General features: G+C 44.8%; 1 protein-coding gene across 8 annotated transcripts in view; it reads left to right on the top strand.

Moving 5' to 3' along the window:
* The window catches only part of HACE1 (HECT domain and ankyrin repeat containing E3 ubiquitin protein ligase 1), a 148,380-nt gene that overhangs the window by 44,172 nt on the left and 86,909 nt on the right, over positions 1-17,299 (top strand). For 6 of the 8 annotated variants that reach the window (XM_065588265.1, XM_005287711.5, XM_005287710.5 and 3 more), the window contains 7 exons: positions 1,806-2,125; positions 4,444-4,512; positions 5,242-5,329; positions 8,147-8,258; positions 8,354-8,451; positions 8,653-8,740; positions 17,060-17,209. In XM_065588265.1, the coding sequence (XP_065444337.1) occupies positions 1,806-2,125; positions 4,444-4,512; positions 5,242-5,329; positions 8,147-8,258; positions 8,354-8,451; positions 8,653-8,740; positions 17,060-17,209 (925 nt within the window). The remainder of the gene's footprint in view (positions 1-1,805; positions 2,126-4,443; positions 4,513-5,241; positions 5,330-8,146; positions 8,259-8,353; positions 8,452-8,652; positions 8,741-17,059; positions 17,210-17,299) is intronic. The other 2 variants (XM_065588267.1, XM_065588266.1) reach the window with 1 other exon arrangement.

Genomic DNA, 17,299 nt, shown 5'->3' with positions numbered 1-17,299 from the left:
AAAATGTAGACCACTTTGGAAGTGTGTGTGGGGATTCACATTTGATATTTCATAATGTTGAAATAGGAAAACAGGAACTGAAACTGTCCTGACCACAGCTCTGAATACAATCTGAATGAATTTGGGGTCAGACCTCCAGGAATACCAATTTGGTGCCTGCAGGGCATAATGGAACAGAGAATTAAAAACAGGAGTCCTAAGAAATCAAGAAGGGTGTCTGACAAGCATCTGAAATACTTAAGAGAAAGCACGCTTTAGACATGCAAGGCTAATCGAGGAAATGCCTACCTAGCTTTCTTTCTGAGTATATATGTTAAGCATACAGCTACTTTTTAATCTGATTTTTTTCTGTAATTCAGTAAATCGTGTTTTTAATTACAACATTTAATTCTTATATTGTTTTGTGGTAAAGTCAGTCATGGATCCTTGGAGGGAAGCTAACCTTCTGATCTCTTGTGAGAAGTAATTGCAGTAAAAATGACACCTATGTTGAAGCACTTAGTTGAGGTGACCCCCAAGAAGTGTCATCCGGATACTGTTTTGTCAGCATGGGTGCAAAGAAAACAGATATCAGTAAGTGGCAGGAACAGAGTACTGAAGTTATAAGGGGAGAGGTCCAGATCCCACTTCTCAAGTACAACAGAACCCTGTTTATCTGACTCTCCCTGAACAGGCTCTCCCCATTTACCAGACAACCAGGACTCCAGGACCAGAAGCAGGCGATTTCTCCTGTGGCCGCTAGATGGTGCTGCAGCATCACATTTACCCATTTTCTGGTTTTTCCGGAATTTTGATTATCTGATCTGGTCTTGGTTCCAGTTAGACCAGATAAACGGGGTTCTATTGTACCTCTGCAATAACGCTTTTAAGAGGGAGAAGGGATGAGATTATAATACATGTGTGCGTACAAAAGCTGCCTTACTTATTCCATACTCTTTCAGTTACACCTCTAGTGAACTGTGGTCTTAAACAAAATAGATACTAAATATCTTGTCCTGTAAAAAAAATTAAACTGCTCTATGAATCACTTTGCAAAATAGTGAATGAGATTGGTTTTTAAAGGGCAGTGGGGAAACTTGCATAATTATTACCAATAAACTTGTTTCTAGCCAGTGAAATTAATCATATTAGCAATATGAACTCTGAGATGCTCATGATACTAGGAGAACTACTCATAAAAATATTAATTTTGGTCCTGCTCTGGCAAACTTTATGTTGATGGTCAGTGTGCTTGCATAGAGCCCTGTTGACTTAACTGGGGCTTTGTATTGGTGCTGGGGTCCACCTGATTGGAGCAGTTTGCTTGATCTAGATATAAAAAAGAACAGACTTGTTCAGACGTCTAACATTTCAAATAGTATACGCAGAATTGTTAGGACTTGAATTTCATCTATCTGTCTCACTGCCTGACCCTAGCAGTTAGGATAGCACTACCTCTGGTCAGTAGTGTGTACATATCAACTGCTGGACCAACATGTATGTGTGAGTTTTATAAATTAAAGTTGGTATAAAACACAAGGTGATCATATATCTCTTCTTTATCTACTACGTGATTCCCTTCTCCCCCGCCTTTCTCCTTGGTTTTATGTGGGTTTTTTTAGATTACTGTATGGATATGTGAAAAGATTTTACGTGAACAAATACTTGACTCCATCTATGAGATGAGCTTTATTAGAATTTAATTTAGCAGCTTCACCATTTGCATGGAAGTCATGCTGTACTTGTCTTTGTTTATGGTGTGATCTTATTTCTAATATTCACAAATATGTCCAATTACATTTTTGTCATTTCCTTGTGCATTGCAGCCGCTGGAATTACTCTGGCACTCATTAGATGAATGGCTAGTTCTAATAGCTACAGAATTGATGAAAAACAAAAGAGACTCTGCCAACATTACGTCCATTTTACTAAAGCAGAAAGGGCCAAATCAGCCTGCCTTCAACGCTGCAGGAACTGAGAGCAGAGAAAAGCTATCTACTGACACAGGGGATTCTAAAGCATATGAGGTTGCCAGGAAGCAGGAAGCTTGTGCAGATTGCCAGGATGTTATCTCGGTGACAGCAAACAGATTGAGTGCTGTCATTCAAGCGTTTTATATGTGCTGCTCCTGTCAGATGCCTCAAGGGTAAGGAGGATTCTGCTCATTATCTAAAATTTTATTTTTTAAAATTAGTCTGATTTCTTGTGAAAATATGAATGCTGACATATTAAACTAACAACAATCAAGGGATTGCTCTGTGCTTCTTTCATTTGTTCAAGCATTTTATTATTTTTCATAACGCTTCTAAACAATGCAGCAGACCTTCCTTTTCGTAGTGTTGCTGCTGTCTCATGAAAACTCTTGGTGCAATTCTGCTCACATTGAGTATCTTGAGTAGTTTTTGCCTTTTTTGTTGTATTACATGTGATAGTTATGGGAAAACATGATCTCCTGGGGTTCAACTACTTCCACTTTATATTCCACATGTGAAGTCCTCCCTAGTTTCACATAATTGTCTTCATAACTGCTACTATAATTTTGATGTCAGAAAAATCAGAACTGTCATTTCATGCAAAAATAAGCACCAGCGGCAGAACTCATCTGACTTGATGTTGCAGAGAATTGTAATGGGATACAAAACCTTTCATCTCTAGGTTACGCCCAATCTGAATTCAGACCCAGGTTAGCAGACACTAAAAATCTGTTACCACATGACATCTGTTCTAATGGCCCAGGTGAAATAGATTGGTGGTCTCAGTCCAATACCTAGTGAGTAGACAAGGGTCTCCATTATAACTGAACTCTTCTTGTTAATCTATTTGACATAAAGGATTGAACTTGTCTTGATAATATGCTACTTGTCCTATAAGCATAACATTGTTGATGTTAGTGGGATAGCGTAAGAGAGCTTGTACTGCTGCTCCCTCAGTTTTTCTAAGGCTAGAGTATTTCATTGTATAGTATTGTCCATGCAACACTTTTTTTCACAAACTCAAATCTCAAAGAAGATGCTTCTGCTTTCATAAATATACTTAGCAGTAGGAGTAATAAAAATAAATAAAAAAAAAAAAACTTCTTGTCTAACTCTAAAAGATTAGATTTGAATCCAGAGGATATTCCCAACAGAACAAAATTAATTGAAGGCTAATCAGTTGCAGATGAGTTTTCTAACACGTTGGGTAACGTGTCCCTTTTTTTTTTTTTAAAGTTGAGAAGGGAGTCAAACTTTTACAGTCTCCAACTCTTTCTAAATATTGAGTATATTTTGGAAAATAGATTAAAGAAAACTAGAAAAATAGGTTTCCCCCTCTAAGTGAGGATTATAATTACACACAACTTTTAACCACTCAATGGTTAGCACAATACTGAATGTAGATATAGGGTAGGCTTAAAAACATACAAACTTTTAAAAGCATTTGATATATTTAAAAATAACTTCCTCTTAACTGCCAAGACCTGAAGTTTCAGAACCGTTCTCCTGCAAGAACTGATAAATCAGAAGCCTAAAGCAGTGTAAAAAGATGCAGTTCCCTAAAATGTTTGAGGTGTTTCATGTCATCACCTCTTGCTGAAGAAATACAGGTTTCTGAGATCAGGTGAGGGCAGGTGAAAGGTAATGATCATGTTAATATCTTTTGGCTTAGTCTATACTACAGACTTACGTTGGTATAACTATGTTGCTCACGGGTTTGGAAAATCCACATCCCGGAACGACGCAGTTATGCTGACCTAACTCCCAGTGTAGACAGTGCTATGTCAACAGGAGGGCTTCTCCTGTCAGCAGAGTTACCACCTCTCGGGGAGGTGGAATACCTACTGGGGGCGTAGGTAGCGTCTCCACTAAACGCTATAGTCATGCAGCTGCAGTGCTTATGTGTAGATAAGGTCTTAGTATCTGTGTTGTATTAAATGTTTTCGTTCACCTTCAGATGTTAATACCTTTTGAGATCTAGGTTAAACAGTTAAAAGCTCCACTTAAAACATTGTAATGTTAACATGCTCTGTATATTTAAATATAAACTCAAGATGTTAGGTGCTCTTAACATTATAGTAGAAAGGATGTATGCTAAATTGTATCATCCAATGCATGTGTTCCCACCTGCATAGTAAAAGAAGCAAAAGTCCTGCAGAAAAAGCATGTGATGATGCAGTTAGGCTGTAACATAAACCATACGCTCAGGAGAGCAGTTACCAGTCAGGCTGCATGGCCAGGCTTTGACACTTGACACTTCTTGCCTTCTTGATTGCTTTACATTGCATCCTCAGTCGTGGTGTTTTAATCTTCTAGTACATCTAATTAATTATATACTTGAAAAATCCTTTACTGCAACATGATACTGGGATTACATAGGATTTTTTTATTTAAAATTACAAGGTTTGTTGTACAATCTTAAATTCTGCTTTCATTTTATTTTCATTGAACAAAATTATTTACAACTGGATACATTTTATTTGTATTACAGGATGACGTCACCTCGTTTTATAGAATTTGTCTGCAAACATGACAATGTTCTTAAGTGCTTTGTTAACCGGTAGGCCATCAAAAAATTTAATATTTTTATTTGACTAAAATGTTAGTTACAAATTCATATATTTAATTGTGATTCAGAGGTGTGTGTTTGCTGGGTACATTCTTGATCCAGCATGTCTTCATATACATCTAACTATGCACATTAGTAGGCCCATTGAACTCCGTGGAAGTACTCCTGTGCATAAATGATGTATGTCCACAAGCATTGCAGGAATGAAGCTTAAATGAGTACGTACCTAAGCAACTCTTCTGTATGTTTCATATCCCAAAACTTGTCAAGAAGGAACTAGAACTATTGGTCTGTGACTAGGTGCCATCTCCTACCCTGCTGCAAACATAGCCCACACGACAGGCCAAATTACCCTCCCTCTCCCAAAGTTTTGGTTTACTCACCAAAGGAATGCTGAATGAAACATACAGCCTAGTTTGTCTTCTCCTTATGCTTGGCTGCTTCCAAAGTTCCTCTGAGGATTGCTCAGTATACCCCCTTGTCCTCTCTCTAGAGAGCCTCTTTAGGTGAGGTGAGGTAATGCAAGCCTCCCACAAAGTGAGGCAGGAAAACACACTTTATGCAATGTCAGTGTTTCTTGAAAATATCCTATAATTTTTGTTTTGTTAGACTTTTTAAAATACCTTTTCAGGTATGCTCAGTTCTGTCATGAGACTTTTGCTAGATATGTGCACCTGCAACTAGTAAACTTCCAACTTAAAACTTTTTTTTTTTTTTCAGAAACCCCAAAATAATTTTTGACCACTTTCATTTTCTTCTTGAGTGCCCTGAACTGATGTCGAGATTCATGCACATCATAAAAGCACAGGTAAATGTTAAGCACTTTTTATTTATATCTTTAATACAACACTTTTTTTTTTCATTTGCACATCCATAAATTACTGATTAACTCTAAAGCGTGAAGGTTAACTACCTCTAGTATTTGAGCTTAAACAAATAGATTGATATTTGCCAGGGTGAACTTTTTATCGGCTATCTTTTCCATTTAAAATATAACTGAATTACTTTGAGGACAATTGTGACTGTTTCTGGCCTATAGCTGCACAATAATTAGTCTGAGTCTTCAGTTTATACTTCTGCTATAGCTGCTCACTTCAGTCAGATATCCTGTTGCCGGGACATTCTCTTGCTCTCTGTAGAATACCTCCTACCACCTGTCACATGCCATCTGAGGTTAAAACACTTGGGTATTATTGCAATTGCTTGCTTTCTTTTTTGTGTTCCAGAGAGTTAAGTAAAAAGGCAGGAAACAAAACCCAGTACAATCAGTGTATTGCTGCTGCACACAAGGCCACACATGTGAGCATTGGCTGCAATGTGATCATTATCCAAGTCTGCACTAGTACTGCTAGTGGGTGGTTTGTGGGCAGCACTTTGTTTCATTCAATCTTCAACAAATTACACAAGAGAGCACCTTTACTTCTGCGGATAGTCTGATGATTTCCTAATATTCTCTGTAGTTCTGCTTATTAGAAAGACCTATGATAAGAAACCATTTTTGTTGGTCCTTTAGACCAGTTTCTCTAAAGATTTGCTCAAATCCTAAGAAGACATGTAGGCTAGCTCTGGGCCATGCTGCCTGAATAGCAAAAATCTCTTTAAAGAAATTCTGTATTTTGAAAGTTGTAAAGGTCTGGAGAGAATTCCCCTCTCCTTGATAGTCCACAAAGCAAAACCTTTATTTTAAGAACTTAAGAGTTTATGAACCCACCTCCGTTGCCATGTGACTAACTTTTCAGGGTAGGGTGTGAAGTTTGTGCTAGCTGTCAGTCCCCTGGATGATTTTCAGTTCTGTTCCATATTGTACTCAGCCCAGCCCCATATGCTGGTATCCTATCCACTAAAGCGAGTAAGGGCACGTTCTGCTTCCCCCAAGTAATAATCAATGGGGAGTGAACACACCTTTTGTCAGGCCTTGTTCTAAGCAAAATCCCATAACAGTCACCACAATTGTTTGAATGTCATGAGTCAAACAAGATGGAACTACGCTTCTGGTGAGATCTGCTGAAAAACATGTAATTTTGTATGGATTTCTAGGGAATCCTGGCTGTTTCCATTTCCATAGGTCTTATTTGCTATTGAATTAGAGGTCTCAAAAGTACTTTGAATTACTGTAAATCATACCTTTCATTATTGCTGTTATTTTAATGACCGTATTGACTTTTCTATCAAGGGAATTATACTTGGTTTTTTGTTTGTATCTTAAAACTAAAAGTAGAAGCTGTTCTAAGATAAACCTGCAATGGTGGGCAAAACACCAGATGAATAAGGATTTAAAATATTCAGTTTCTGAGTCAGTGATTCTCATGGTCTCTGGAGTATCAGGGGACTCTACAATAAAACATTCTGATAATCGTGGGTCCATGAGACTTTTTCCTTTATTAAATGGAGGAAACAGAGAATCATTGCCCTAAATGAGGAAAACCTCTTTCATTAAACAGCTTCTTAAAAACCGGAGCAGTTTCAGATTAAGGCCCTGTCTCTGCTACATAATTTAAATAAATTTGTAACCACTTAGCGGCGTGGTTGGCCATAAACATGATTTGTCTCCACAACTCACTGTTCACAGTCAGCTGCCACAGTTGATAACCTGAAAACCAACAGTGTGGTGTTCTGCCAGATACCTAGTTTGCCATATGATTGTCTTCCTGTAATCAGTTCTGCATTTTTTCTGCTATCCTGTGTGGAAAGGACCTTTAAGCTTGACGGTGTAATTGGTGAGGCCAGTCCTCTTTCCCTGAACACATAATCCGCAATGCTGCTTCTGGCATTTTCTCTAAGCTTTCTGTCTGCTGAGATATGTGTGAGATAGCTGCCCACATTTCCCAGAATGCACTGATGCAGATAGCATAGTAAGTGCACATACACAATTGTATTTTAATTATGGTTGTGAGATAGAAGTGACGTACTGAAAGACAAATATATAACTCGGTCGCATAAGTGTCATGAACTGGTTACAAAAGCATGGCTGTACTTGTAGTATGGTCATGGCCTAACTTGGGTCAAAACCAAACCAGACACATTGAATTTCTCTCAGAATTGAAGAAAATAAGTGACTTTAAAAAAAACGAAACCCAAACCATACTGAGTTTGCTTACTTTTACAGAAGACCTTTTCCATCATCCTATGCAGTGAAGTCATATTATTGTCAGGTACTATTGATTATGGCCTCATTAGCATAGAGGATCAATGAGGAATAAGAATGGAAGCATATGTTTGTGTTAATATGCTAAATAGACAATGTGGAGGATAGTTTCAAAGAAAATATTATTCATGAGAATTCATTATTGAATTTAAAAGTGAGCTAATTGGTTGCAAATGTATTCAATTACAGATCTAACATTCAAAGCGTCTGGACATAAGCGTTTGAATTGTTAAGTGTTGTCTTTCCCAAATGCAAAAATGAGCTATACAAAATGTTTGTGTATTCTTTTAGCAGGATTAGTGCTTGATTTTGCTTTCATTTCCTTTGTGAAATCTTGTTGAAATGTCTGCTAATTACTCTTTAATGAAGTCCCTCACTGGAGCTTAATATTTAAAGTGAATTTCACAGAATGCTTTGATTATTAGCCTTGAGAATGATTGAGTAATATATTGGGCATGTTTCACCTGTTTTGTTTTGTAGCCCTTTAAAGATCGTTGTGAGTGGTTCTATGAACATTTGCACTCTGGACAACCGGATTCAGACATGGTGCACAGACCAGTCAATGAAAATGATATCCTGTTGGTTCACAGAGGTATTACACTACAAGGAGAAGGAATGCATGTATAAAGTGCATAATATTTTTGTGATTACTTTAAGATATAAAATTAACTAGTGTTTCATATTTAGATTCTATTTTTAGGAGTAGCTGTGAAGTTGTGTCTAAAGCAAATTGTGCAAAGCTGAAGCAGGGGATTGCGGTGCGATTCCATGGCGAAGAAGGCATGGTAGGTAAAACCTTCATAAACAATTTTTTCATATGCATATAAATATAATTTATATCAATTCTAACTAAAATTTGAATCTAAATGAAGTTTTAACAATACTCTCATACTTTTGCTTAAGGAATATATTTGGTTACTCATTTTGTTCAGCTATTTGTTAATTTAAATTTCTTTGTGCTGTATTTTTATCCTTTTGACATGTAGGGTCAAGGTGTGGTACGTGAATGGTTTGATATTTTATCCAATGAGATAGTTAACCCAGATTATGCACTCTTCACCCAGTCAGCTGATGGTATGTTGGTATCTCTTGTTCTTCTAACTTTATGAACATTTGCTGAAGCAAAATTTAATCTAAGGAAAAGGTCCAATAAGTTATTCATAATGTAAACCATTCTCAATTAAGGTATAATGGTCAGAAAAAGTCCTTTGCTAATAAAGAAATAATGTGCACTGTCCATTAACTACAATTGAGAACTAAGCAACTTTTATAAGTTGACGTGTTGCTGACTGACTTGCCAATATTGCTCTTTCTTTGACATGGGTGGAGAAATTCTATTTTAGCTCCTTTTGAGTTCCCAGTTTAATCTTCCTTTCATTTTCCTGGTAGCAAGAAGACATGCCTCACGCATCAGCAGCAGGAGGGTGCTGTCTTTCCCCTTGCAGTTACTTGTATGTCTGGGCTGGTGCAGGCAGGATATGGGGAGTTTTTTTCTTCACCTTTTGACATCAGCCCCACAACTGGTTTCTGCAGTAAAAACAGCTGTTTATCTCCCTGGAATTGCTCTTCAGTGCCTGACTTCTTGTCTCTTGGGTACGGAACAGATCATCTAGCCGCAAAGCTTTTCTCAGAAATAGGGATTGTCTCTCACACACCTTCTACCAGTTTCTTAGGAAACTGCAAAGAGAACTCAGCCAGCAAATGTTGCATCCTGAAGAGCTGGGAAAAAGGGTTTAGGAAGGTGTGTGAGAGACTGAACCTTCTGTCACTACGCTTTAAATAAATGAAAAGGAGTGGTTAGGCTCTAATCCTGCAAACACTTAAAGTATGTTCACAAATTTAGCCATGTGAATAACCATGGAACTGCTTATGTGAGTAAAATGATGCCTGTTCATAAGTATTGTCGGGATTGGGGCCTATATGTAGTGGCTCATTATTACCCTTATGATGAAGGCATAATTTAGAGTCATCCCTGATTGTCTATTAAAATTCCATTTTAACCCATTTGTTTCCTAAATCACTTTAGTCCTGCTGAATGTAGTACAGAAATTACAATCTGAGGCTACATCTACACTACAGGGGGGAGTCGATTTAAGATACGCAAATTCAGGTACGTGAATAGCGTAGCTGAATTCGACGTATCGCAGCCGACTTACCCCGCTGTGAGGACGGCGGCAAAATCGACCTCTGCGGCTTCCTGTCGACGGCGCTTACTCCCACCTCTGCTGGTGGAGTAAGAGCGTCGATTCGGGGATCGATTGTCGCGTCCCAACGGGACGCGATAAATCGATCCCCGAGAGGTCGATTTCTACCCGCCGATTCAGGCGGGTAGTGTAGACCTAGCCTTAATTAGAATATGCTTAAAAAAAAAAAACCTGAACAAACTTTTACTTCAGTTTTTCAGATAATCAAACCAGTAGATTAATTACTTAGGTAGAAGAAAAATAGCTTTGAAATAGACCACAGATGAGTGCAGCTACATTTAAGCAAGTTGTTTGGCTCTAATTATAGTCTATTGAACAATGCACACTAATTCTAAAAATCTGGAGAACTTGCTTCAACTTTTTGTTATGTAGAAAGATACTGAGAGCTTGAGATTGTATAATTAAGATTTAATTATGTAAAGGAACATTTCCTCCTACTTTTTCATAGTGTCAGACCTTGCCTATTGTAAGTTGTGTCCGAGTTTTGGCTGTGCATGTTTTATATTCGCTCTGGGTGGCCTTTGTACTTTAATTCCAAACCAGCAAGAATGTAAATATTTCTGATAAATATTCAAATTTTTGTCAATTCAATAGATTGAGGAGAAGAAGGTAAACACACTGTGGCCCTGGGAAATGTAATTTTTGTTCGAAATGTTAAGAATGTGTGTGTGCATCTGTTGCAGTTTTAATAAGTTGCAAAAAGTAATTACAAGTTCTTCTTCGAGTGCTTGCTCATATCCATTCCATTAGGTGTGCGCGCGCCGCGTGCACGGTCGTCGGAAAATTTTCTACCTTTGCAACACCGGCGGGTTGGCTGTGGAGCCCCCTAGAGTGGCGCCTTCATGGCGCTGAATATATACCCCAGCCGACCCGGCGCCCCCTCAGTTCCTTCTTACCGCCCCTGACGGTCGTTGGAACTGTGGAGCGCGGCGTAGCTGTTCTCCACTCTCCCTAGCTTATTCAGTCATCACAGTTATAGTTATAGTTCTAGTTGTTTATAGTTAAATAGTTGGTTTTTCACTTGTTAATAGTTGTTATATAGTTCAAGGGGATTAAGGGGGTTGTCTCCTCCTTTTTCCCCCGGCCGCGTGGCCGGGCTCATGCCCAAGGCTCCCGGCTTCAAGCAGTGCGCCTCCTGCGCTAAGCCTGTGCCAACGAGTGACCCGCACGACTCGTGTCTGAAGTGCCTGGGAGAGTCCCATCAAACAGATAAGTGCAAGATCTGTAAGGCCTTCAGACCGAGGACCAAGAAGGAGCGGGACTTTCGGCTCCGGCAACTCCTTATGGAGGCGGCACTTAGCCCGGACGCTCCATCAGCGCGTCAGGCCCCGGCACCTAGCACCTCGGTGCGCAGTGCCCCGGCGGCACCGACCATTCCGACCACGCGAGTGGCGTCGGACAAGCCTCCACGGCACCGGACCTCGTCGGCACCGCAATCACAGCAAGTGCCTCGGCGCCGTTCATTATCCCCGGGACATAAAAAATCCCATAAGACGGGGACCTCTGTGCCGAAGACGCCGGCTCCCCCAGTGCCGGGGGTAGAGCCGCGTCCGCCTGTGGAGCACCGGAAACAGGTGCCTCCAGCACCGTCGACTCCGGCTCCGAGACCGTTGAGTCCGGTGCAGACAGGGTCACCACCGCGACCGGCGGTGATACAGTGCCTCCCGTCTACCCCAGAGACCTTCGCGACGGCGAGAGACTTGATCGCTCTCACGGAGCCGGCACCGCCCCAACCACCGGCACCGCCGGCACCGTTGACTCGTCCGGTCCAATCTAGGGGGAAACCTGCCTTGATGCGTCCTCCATCGCAGGGGCTGGAACCACGGCACTGGTCCAGGTCCCGAAGCAGGTCCCCACGCCGCTCGCAGTCCCGGCGCCGGATATCACCTCGGCACCGGTCGTACTCGCGGCCAAGATCTTCGTCGCGGCACCGCTCTACGTCTCGGCACCGCTATGATCGTCGGCACCGATCGACATCGAGACGTAGTTCTCGGCACCGATACGATCGACGCTCGACGTCGAGAGGCCGCTCCCGGCACCGGGCCTACTCCAGGTCATCGTCCAGGTCCAGATCCGACTCCCGGCACCGGCGAGGTCATCGGCACCGATCGCGATCTCGGCACCGATCGCCGGCACCGCGTAGAGATAGAACATCTCCGGACCGGCACCGTGCGGCACCGCATCCCACGGGATTCGTCTCGGCGCACTCGGCACCGCCATGGCCATCGAGATCGGTGTCTCGCTCCTCTGAGGACTTAACGAGATCGGCATACCCCCCTCAGGGGCAAGCCGAGGAGCAGGACATAGGCCATTGGCAGGAGGTAGCAGAGGACCCTGCTCATGGCCCATCTCACTGGTCGTTCTGGACCCCGTGGGCGTACCATCAGGCGCAAGGGGCTCCAATAACTTCGACCTCTCGCTCGGGTCACTCCGATAGAAGGGCCCCAGAGTCCACCATCTCTCGGCCTCTGCCGGGGGGCATGGAGGCTTCCGTGTCCGCACCACCTGACGTCCTGGACCGAAGGGCAGGTGATGCTCCGGCCCAGGAGCAGGGAGACCAGGACCCTCCCTTGGATCCCTTACCACCGGAGGCATCTTCCTCTTCCTCTCCGGATGAGGCAGTGGCGGGCACGTCGTGCACAGGTCCACCCCCAATAGATCTTCGGGCTCATCAGGACCTCCTACGTAGGGTGGCCCGTAATATGGACCTGCAGGCGGAGGAGATAGTGGAGGTGCAGGACCCCATTGTAAATATCCTCGCGGCGGATGCCCCATCAAGAGTGGCGTTACCCCTGATCCGCACGATCCAGGCTAATGCAAATACGATATGGCAAACTCCTGCTTCCATCCCACCCACAGCGAGAGGGGTGGAAAGAAAGTACTTTGTCCCCTCCAAAGACTACGAGTACTTGTATACCCATCCCCAGCCGTGTTCACTGGTGGTGTCATCAGTGAATGCAAGGGAGCGCCACGGTCAACAGGCCGCAGCGCCCAAATCGAAGGAGGCTAAGCGCCTCGATTTGTTTGGCCGTAAAGTTTATTCAGCCGGAGGGCTGCAACTTAGAGCGGCTAACCAGCAGGCGCTCCTGAGCCGCTACAACTTTAACTCCTGGAACTCTATGGGGAAGTTCAAGGAGTTGGTTCCCCAAGAGTCCAGGGAGGAGTTTGGGGCCTTGGTAGAGGAGGGTAAGAAGGTGGCTCGGACCTCCTTACAGGCCTCCTTGGACATAGCGGACTCGGCTGCGAGAACCCTGGCTTCGGGCATCGCTATGCGAAGGACCTCCTGGCTCCAAGTTTCGGGTTTGCCCCCTGAATTGCAACAAACCCTGCAGGATTTGCCCTTTGAAGGACAGGGGTTGTTCTCAGAGAAGATGGACTCTCGCCTGCAGAGCCTCAAGGACTCCAGGACAATCATGCGCTCCCTGGGGATGCATGTTGCGGTTCCTCAGCGCAGGCCATTTAGGCCTCAGCCTCAGCGCTTCTACCCCCCCCCACCTCGTCAGAGACAGGACTCGGCCCGGAGGCGAGGGCGAGGTGGTAGACGAAGGTGGACCGGCCCTCAACCCGGTCAGAACCAAGGGCCACCAAGGCCACCCGCAGGCCCCAGGCAGAACTTTTGAAGGTGCGGTCGAGGACGGCGCCCCAGTCATCCCCCAGGATCCAGCCCCCTCCTTTCGGGATCGCCTCTCCCACTTCCACCGTGTTTGGTCCCTTATAACTTCGGACCGTTGGGTCCTTCGCACGGTGGAGAGGGGATACGCTATCCAGTTTTCTTCATTTCCCCCCTCCCACCCCCCTTCCCCGTCCCTCTTCAGGGACCCTTCTCACGAGCAACTTCTTATACAGGAGGTTTCCACGCTCCTTGCTATGGGGGCCATAGAGGAGGTTCCAGTAGAGTTAAGGGGCAGGGGATTTTATTCCCGTTACTTCCTGATCCCCAAGTCCAAAGGAGGTCTGCGACCCATCTTGGACTTGCGCGGACTCAACAAATTCGTAGTAAAGTTGAAGTTCCGCATGGTCTCTCTGGGGGCCATTATCCCTTCCCTCGATCCTGGAGACTGGTTCGCCGCCCTCGACATGAAAGACGCATACTTTCACATCGCAATTTACCCGCCTCACAGACGCTTCCTGCGATTCGTAGTAAGCAAAGTGCACTATCAATTTGCAGTCCTTCCCTTCGGCCTATCCTCGGCCCCAAGAGTGTTCACGAAATGTATGGCTGTCGTGGCAGCGTACCTTCGTCGGCAAGGGATACAGGTGTTCCCGTACCTAGACGACTGGCTGGTACGCGGTCGCACCAAAGAGCAAGTTCGAGCTCACATCCACATAATAGTGCACACATTCAACGAGTTGGGCATCCTACTCAACAAGGACAAATCCACTCTAGAACCTACCCAGAGAATAGAATTCATCGGCGCAGTCCTAGACTCCAGACGTGCGCAAGCCATCCTGCCAGACAACCGCTTTTGTACCATCACGGGCCTCATTCAAGGGCTCAAGGCCTTCCCAACTACCACGGTGAGGTCGTGCCTCACCCTGCTGGGTCACATGGCTTCCTGCACATACGTAACCAGGCATGCCAGACTTCGGCTTCGCCCACTCCAAACCTGGGTGTCGTCGATATACCGCCCACATCGGGACAGCCTGAACATGGTGGTCACGGTCCCGAACTTGGTCCTGACCTCCCTCACCTGGTGGCTAGATCACAATGTGGTTTGCGAGGGGATGCCATTTCACGCCCCACAACCCTCTCTGCACCTGGTCACGGACGCTTCATCTCTGGGTTGGGGCGCCCATCTCAACGAACACCATACCCAGGGACTGTGGACTGCATCCCAGCTAGCCCTGCACATCAATGTTCGGGAACTGATGGCGGTGCGCCTGGTGTGCCAGGCATTTCTCAACCTCCTACGTGGCCGCTGTGTGTTAGTTCTCATCGACAACACCACGGCCATGTTTTACATCAACAAGCAAGGAGGAGCACGTTCGTCAATTCTATGCCAAGAGGCCATTCGCCTGTGGGACTTCTGCATCGCCCACTCAATCCATCTCACGGCATCGTTCCTCCCTGGAGTCCAGAACACTTTAGCGGACCGACTCAGCAGGTCCTTTCAGACGCACGAGTGGTCTATCCGTCCGGACATCATACATTCCGTCTTCCAGAAGTGGGGGTTTCCCCAGATAGACCTGGTTGCTTCTTGAGACAACAGGAAGTGCCACGTGTTCTGCTCCCTGCAAGGTCGAGCTCCGGGCTCCCTCTCGGATGCGTTTCTCCTTCCCTGGAAAGACCACCTGTTTTATGCCTTCCCTCCGTTTCCTCTGGTCCACAAGGTACTGCTCAAATTGCGCAAAGACCAGGCACAGCTAATTCTGGTCGCTCCAGCGTGGCCGAGACAACATTGGTACACCACACTGTTGGAACTCTCGGTTCAGACACCGATCCCGCTTCCATTATGTCCGGATCTCATCTCTCAGGACCACGGCCGGCTGCGTCACCCCGACCTGCAATCGCTCCACCTCACGGCGTGGTTGCTCCATGGTTCACCCAGGCAGAGCAACAATGCTCGCACTCTGTCCAACAGATTCTGCTGAGCAGTAGGAAGCCCTCAACACGGACCACATACTTGGCCAAGTGGAAGTGGTTCTCCTGTTGGTGCGAACAACGAGCCACGTCCCCGTTACAGGCACCTATTCCTCTCATATTGGAATATCTCCTCTCCCTAAAACAGCAGGGGTTGGCGATATCTTCAATTAGAGTTCACCTGGCCGCTATATCAGCCTTTCAGCCAGGGGAACTCGCGTCCTCGGTATTTTCTAACCCGATGGTCGTTAGATTCCTCAAGGGCTTAGACCGGATGTACCCACAACAACGTCAGCCCGTTCCGACGTGGGACCTCAACCTGGTTCTCTCCAAGCTCACAGGTCCTCCATTCGAGCCACTGGCCACCTGTTCACTTTTGTACCTATCCTGGAAGACAGCCTTCCTCGTAGCCATCACCTCAGCAAGGCGCGTTTCTGAACTCAGGGCGCTTACATCCGAGCCCCCTTACACAGTTTTCCATAAGGATAAAGTGCAGCTTCGTCCACATCCTGCCTTTCTCCCTAAGGTGGTTTCTCCTTTTCATATCAACCAGGATATATTTCTCCCAGTCTTTCATCCTAAACCGCATGCTACTCGCCAGGATCAACGTTTGCATTCTCTGGACGTACGCAGGGCCCTGGCTTTCTATATTGACCGCACAAGGCACTTTAGAAAGACGACGCAACTCTTCGGTGCAGTGGCCGACCGAATGAAAGGCTCACCGGTCTCCTCACAACGCCTATCCTCCTGGATTACGTCTTGCATCCGGACTTGCTATGACCTGGCAGGTGTCTCAGCACCGCACCTCACCGCTCACTCCACGAGGGCCCAAGCTTCCTCGACGGCTTTCCTGGCGCAAGTTCCGATCCAGGACATTTGTAGAGCTGCGGTTTGGTCATCAGTCCACACGTTTACAGCTCACTATGCACTAGTGCAGCAGTCCAGGGACGATGCTGCATTCGGATCAGCGGTTTTGCACACAGCAATGTCTCACTCCGACCCCACCACCTAAGTTGGGCTTGGGAGTCACCTAATGGAATGGATATGAGCAAGCACTCGAAGAAGAAAAGACGGTTACTCACCGTTGTAACTGTTGTTCTTCGAGATGTGTTGCTCATATCCATTCCAAACCCGCCCCCCTTCCCCACTGTCGGAGTAGCCGGCAAGAAGGAACTGAGGGGGCGCCGGGTCGGCTGGGGTATATATTCAGCGCCATGAAGGCGCCACTCTAGGGGGCTCCACAGCCGACCCGCCGGTGTTGGTAGGGTAGAAAATTTTCCGACGATTGTGCACGCGGTGCGCGCACACCTAATGGAATGGATATGAGCAACACATCTCGAAGAACAACAGTTACAACGGTGAGTAACCGTCTTTTTTATCCTGTTTTTGCCTTTTGATTTTTTTTTATTTTATTTTGGTCACACCAAGAAAATAGATCTATCAGAGAAGAGGGTAATGTGGGTGTGTGTTTATGTTCTTGTCCTACGAACAAATTACAACCGTTGAATTTATTTGAGAGGTTCAAATTACAGTAAAAATATATAGGCTGCAGTTGTAAGATACGGGCTAAAACTATGACTAAATATAATAGCGTCCTTTATTTCATAGGAACAACCTTCCAGCCAAACAGCAACTCTTCTGTAAATCCTGATCACTTGAACTACTTTCGATTTGCTGGACAGATCTTGGGTTTAGCTCTGAATCACAGGCAGCTGGTCAACATTTACTTCACAAGGTCATTCTACAAGCATATTCTTGGTATGGTTCTATTAAAATCCTGTTTTAGACAACTAATTCATTTCAGTAAATGATATAAATGATGTGGCTTGGTGGTACAGTTACTTATGC

This window comes from Chrysemys picta, chromosome 3, assembly GCF_011386835.1.
Source record: "Chrysemys picta bellii isolate R12L10 chromosome 3, ASM1138683v2, whole genome shotgun sequence".
Lineage (NCBI taxonomy): Eukaryota > Metazoa > Chordata > Testudines > Emydidae > Chrysemys > Chrysemys picta.
The sequence above is the reverse complement of the archived record's forward strand: the minus strand, read 5'-3'. Positions and strand labels throughout refer to the sequence as shown.